Below are 4,227 nucleotides of genomic sequence, written 5' to 3'. Positions count from 1 at the left end.
CGGCAGAAATCACCAACTCAACAGCCTAAATGCGGACTGGACAGAAGCGGTCCCGCGGCCAGGGGCGGCGAGGCGGGAGACACACGCACACCTGGCTATAAATTAACATTGGCCTGAGCTGCCGCGCCACTCCGCGCGGTCAGCCCCCCAAAAACCCACAAGGAAAACCGATGCAACGCGACGAGGCGAGGAGGCGTTGCCGTTCTCAGGCCAGCCTCCCCGAGAGAGCACGTTTCTCCTATTCACTCACTCCTTGGCTAACAGTAAACTAACGAGACAACATTTTCAAATGCAACAGAAAAACCCAGGAACCCAGGAGGAGGAGGAGGGGGGGGGGCTGCTTTTTCTCTGCAAACATCACAGCGATTCCCAGCCTACAAAAGGGGAGGGAGGGGCAGCGGCGAGTAGGCGAGCTCTAGAAAGTCCCATTTCCGCTGCTCCCGACTTCTTTTCGCTTTCGTACAAAACCCGACAGCTACAGCAAAACTTTCTGTCCTCCCCATCATCGGTACAAGGCAACAGTCCCAGGCAAGCAAAGCTAAACAACAAGGCGTCCCAACTTGGGGGTGCGGGGCGGGATGGGGGCGGAGGGGCGGCGCGCGCAGGCGGGCGCTCAGATGTGGGTCAGCGGCACCGTGCCGTTGACGGCAGTCCCGGCGCCCTGGTAGTGCTGGTGTACGCTGTGCAGGCGGCCGCCGGGCAGCGGCGAGGCGGCGTCGGCCGCGTCCCCGCCGGGTGGCAGGTACATGCTGATCATGTCGCGCAGGTCGCCGAGGCACGCGCGCTGCGAGTGCGATGTGATGGCGGGCGGCGGCGAGCTGGGTTCGGTCTTCACCACCGTGCCCATGGGGCCCAGGCTCATGGCGGCGGCGGCGGCGGCCGCGGCGGCGGCGGTGGCGGGCTGCTGCCCGTAGGCGGCGGCCGCGGCGGCGGCGGCCGAGGGCGCCATGCCCCCGTAGCCCGAGGCGGCGGCGGCGGCGGCGGCGGCGTTCATGTAGCTCTGGGCGCCGGGCGGCATCATGGGGCTGTACTGCAGGCCGGCCATGTCGTAGCGGTGCATCTGCGGCAGCGCGGGCGGCGGCGGCGGGCTGCTCATGGTCGCGGGCTGCGCGTAGCCCAGCTGCTCCTGCACCAGCGAGTACGCGCCGTTGGCCCAGCCGTTCACGTGTGTGTACGTGTCCAGGCGCTGGCCCACGCCCACCGGGCTGCTGGCGGCGGCGGCGGCGGCGGCGGCGGCAGCGGCGGCGGCCGCGCCGGGGGGCAGCAGGCCTCCGGGCAGGGAGTACTTGTCCTTCTTGAGCAGCGTCTTGGTCTTGCGGCGCGGCCGGTACTTGTAGTCCGGGTACTCTTTCATGTGGACGGCGCGCAGTCGCTTGGCCTCGTCGATGAACGGCCGCTTCTCGGCGTCGGTCAGCAGTTTCCAGTCGGCGCCCAGGCGCTTGCTGATCTCGGAGTTGTGCATCTTGGGGTTCTCCAGGGCCATCTTGCGCCGCTGCCCGCGGGACCACACCATGAAGGCGTTCATGGGCCGCTTCACGCGGTCCTGGTCGCCGCCCCCGCCCCCGCCACTCAAGCCCCCGCCGCTGCCGCCGCCTGCGTTCGCGCCGCTGCCTGCGTTCGCGCTGCTCTTGCCTGCGCCGCCGGGGGCTGCCGGGCCGCCTGCGCCCGCCGCAGGGGTGGGTGGCCCCACGGGGTTCTTGAGCTCGGTCTCCAGCAGGCTGTACATGGCCGGGGCAGGAAGTAGGTGCGCCAGAGTGGCGGGAGGAGAAGGCGCTCCCGGGGCTGGAGCGGCCACGGTGAAAAGGCCCGGGGACTCCGTCGGAGGGGTGCTCGGGGGCCGGTGGGCCGGCGGGTCAGGCGGGAAGGGCAGGCTTGCCAAAGTGCTCCGCGCCAAGTCGGCAGGAACCCGCAGGCTACTCGCACCTGATGCGTTGTCTCGAGCTGGCCGCATTCGCAGTCTGGCCGGGCGCTCGCCGGGTCCCTTATATACCTGCTCCGATCCCCCGGGGTTGGGACTCGGTCCGCCCCTCGTCACCGGGAGGCCTCGTGATTGACAGGCTCACAGTGATGCGCCCTGGCCAATCATCACGGAGTCCCCGTGCGGCCCCAGTGGAAAAAAAAAAAGTTCGGGGAGCCCTTTCGTTCACCCCCACGCCCCTCTTGGGCCCGGTGACGTGACGGGAGTTATTCAGGAGGCGGGAGTCCCAGAGAGCCGCTCAGAGACCACCAATTAGGGTCTCAAAAAGTTTGAAAGAACGAAACTCGAGGAAGTGACGGAGGGGGGAGGGGGCGCGCGAGCAGGATTGGGGGGAGGGGGCAGAGGGGCGCCCTCGGGGTTCAGAAAGCAACTTTGCAGCCCCCTCAGGACCGAGCGGTGCCTGGTACCCGGGCCACCCTGCAAAGCATCCAGCCGTCTGCGCGGAGGTCCTCCGACCGCTTCTGCTGCCAGCGATAGGGACACAGGGCATCGCCAGTTACCCAGGCGAGCTTGGGGACTCAGGGCGCAACGGAGGCTCCGAGAACCCTCCCTGGAATCGACCGCTGTCCCAGCAGGACCCTCGGCCGGGAAGCCGCGGGCCTGCGCGCCCAGGATGGAGCCGGGATGAGGGACGGGGGCACGGGAGACAGGCTTCAGAACCGCGGAGCGCACTGGAGTTGTGACGCTCTCCGCTGGCTTGAGTGAAGGCGAGCAGTCAGCCGCCTGCTGCCCGGGCCGGGCGGAGGCGCTCACATGCGGTGGTGCGGGGAGTGTGTGGGGGGCGGAGGGGGTGAATCGGCCTCGGCGCTCTCGCTCCAGGCCCCCGCTTAGCGGCCCCTTTTTGTCTCTGCTCTCTGGCCATTTCGGTTTTTCCAGTCCGATGCCCCTGAGGGGGAGGGTCGGGCCCCTTGGAAAATCCGTTTTCATGGCAACACGGAGCCTCTCCAAGTGAAAGAAAAGTTTCTTGGAGGTTGGGGCGGGGGGACGGTGGCCGGAGAGGAGCCGAGGCCGTCCTCGGGGCGGACCGCCGGGCCCCCTCCACTGGCCGCGCACCTGCCAGGACCACTGAGCGCTGCTCTCGCTGCGCAGCCGCGCCGCCTCCCCGGGGAGCAGGCTCTGCTAACGGATTCCGTCCTTCTCCTTTTTTGTTTTACAGCCATCCTGGCCAGAGCCTCGAGACTCGGAGCGGGACATTCACCCGCATGTCATGTTGTCTGCCAAAGACTAGTGTCTCGGGAGCCCAGGCTGCGGGTAGAGGGAACCCCGACATTCGCCTTCGCCAGCCTGAGCGTGTGGCACAGCGTTCGAAAACTCTCGGAGCCGCCCGAGGCGACTGGTGGGAAGGAGTAGCGAGCCAGGCAGAAGTGGCAGAGAGTGAAATACGGCGTCCGCGCAGTGTGGTCCCCTTCCCCCAGCCTCGTGGAAAGATGGGGAATCAAAAGAATAGCGTAAATCCGAAGTGTGAAAAAAATACAAAAACCTAGGCTTTTAGCTCCTTAGCGCTAATGCAAAAACCAGGCGATCCTGGGACACCTGCATGCTGGGAGCTACCCCACCCTTTCCTGCACGAATTTAAAAGTATACCGTGGTGACTTGGGAGGGAGCTGGCATAGTGCAGACCAGCCCCCTCTGGGGTGGGCAGACCGGTGACACTAGAATCCTGGCTCCCAGCCGGCATCATTTTCTGGAAATTTGGCCTCTCTGAACCAGCCCCTTAAGTTTGGGTTGCACCTGGTTTATGTTCTCTTGCTTTTCTGGCCGGAAGGAAGAAAATGTCTACAGTCAAGGGCTGCAGTCCTTTGAACAAATATGCGATTTAGGGTTTTAAAGTAAACTGTCTGGAATGGTTCTGTGTATGGATCTTATGTCTATATGTGTTTGTGTGTGCGTGCGTGTGTGTGTGTGTGTGTGTCCGTGCATGGGTGTGCATACTTAAGCTGGCACAGACTAGAAGACGTGTCTCAGAAAATCGAAAGATTTGGCGATCTCCACCAGCACTTGTTTTCTGGCGGAACTAGCTGACAAAGTCCATTTTTTCCTAGGCAAACCCACCTTCTCCCAAATAAGTCAATGTGCGGTAACCCTGCCCGCCTGCCGCCTTCTCCAGATGCCCTCTCAGGTTCTCTGGGCCTCTGAGGCTGTTGCTAAGTGAAGCGCGTTTTAGGAAACTACCCAACCGACGCGCGGCCTGGCGTCCAGTAGCCTGACAGATGTCAGGATTCTTTCCAAGTTTTAGGACCCAAGTAAGC

General features: G+C 64.3%; 1 protein-coding gene across 1 annotated transcript; it reads right to left on the bottom strand.

Moving 5' to 3' along the window:
- Window positions 1-595: 595 nt before the first annotated feature.
- SOX3 (SRY-box transcription factor 3) lies at window positions 596-1,966 on the bottom strand. Its single transcript, XM_082717577.1, has one exon. The coding sequence runs from the start codon at window positions 1,949-1,951 to the stop codon at window positions 614-616; it is 1,338 nt and encodes a 445-aa protein (XP_082573703.1). The 5' UTR covers window positions 1,952-1,966; the 3' UTR covers window positions 596-613.
- Window positions 1,967-4,227: the final 2,261 nt, after the last annotated feature.

This window comes from Mustela nivalis, assembly GCF_964662115.1.
Source record: "Mustela nivalis genome assembly, chromosome: X".
In the NCBI taxonomy this organism is placed as follows: domain Eukaryota; kingdom Metazoa; phylum Chordata; class Mammalia; order Carnivora; family Mustelidae; genus Mustela; species Mustela nivalis.
The sequence above is the reverse complement of the archived record's forward strand: the minus strand, read 5'-3'. Positions and strand labels throughout refer to the sequence as shown.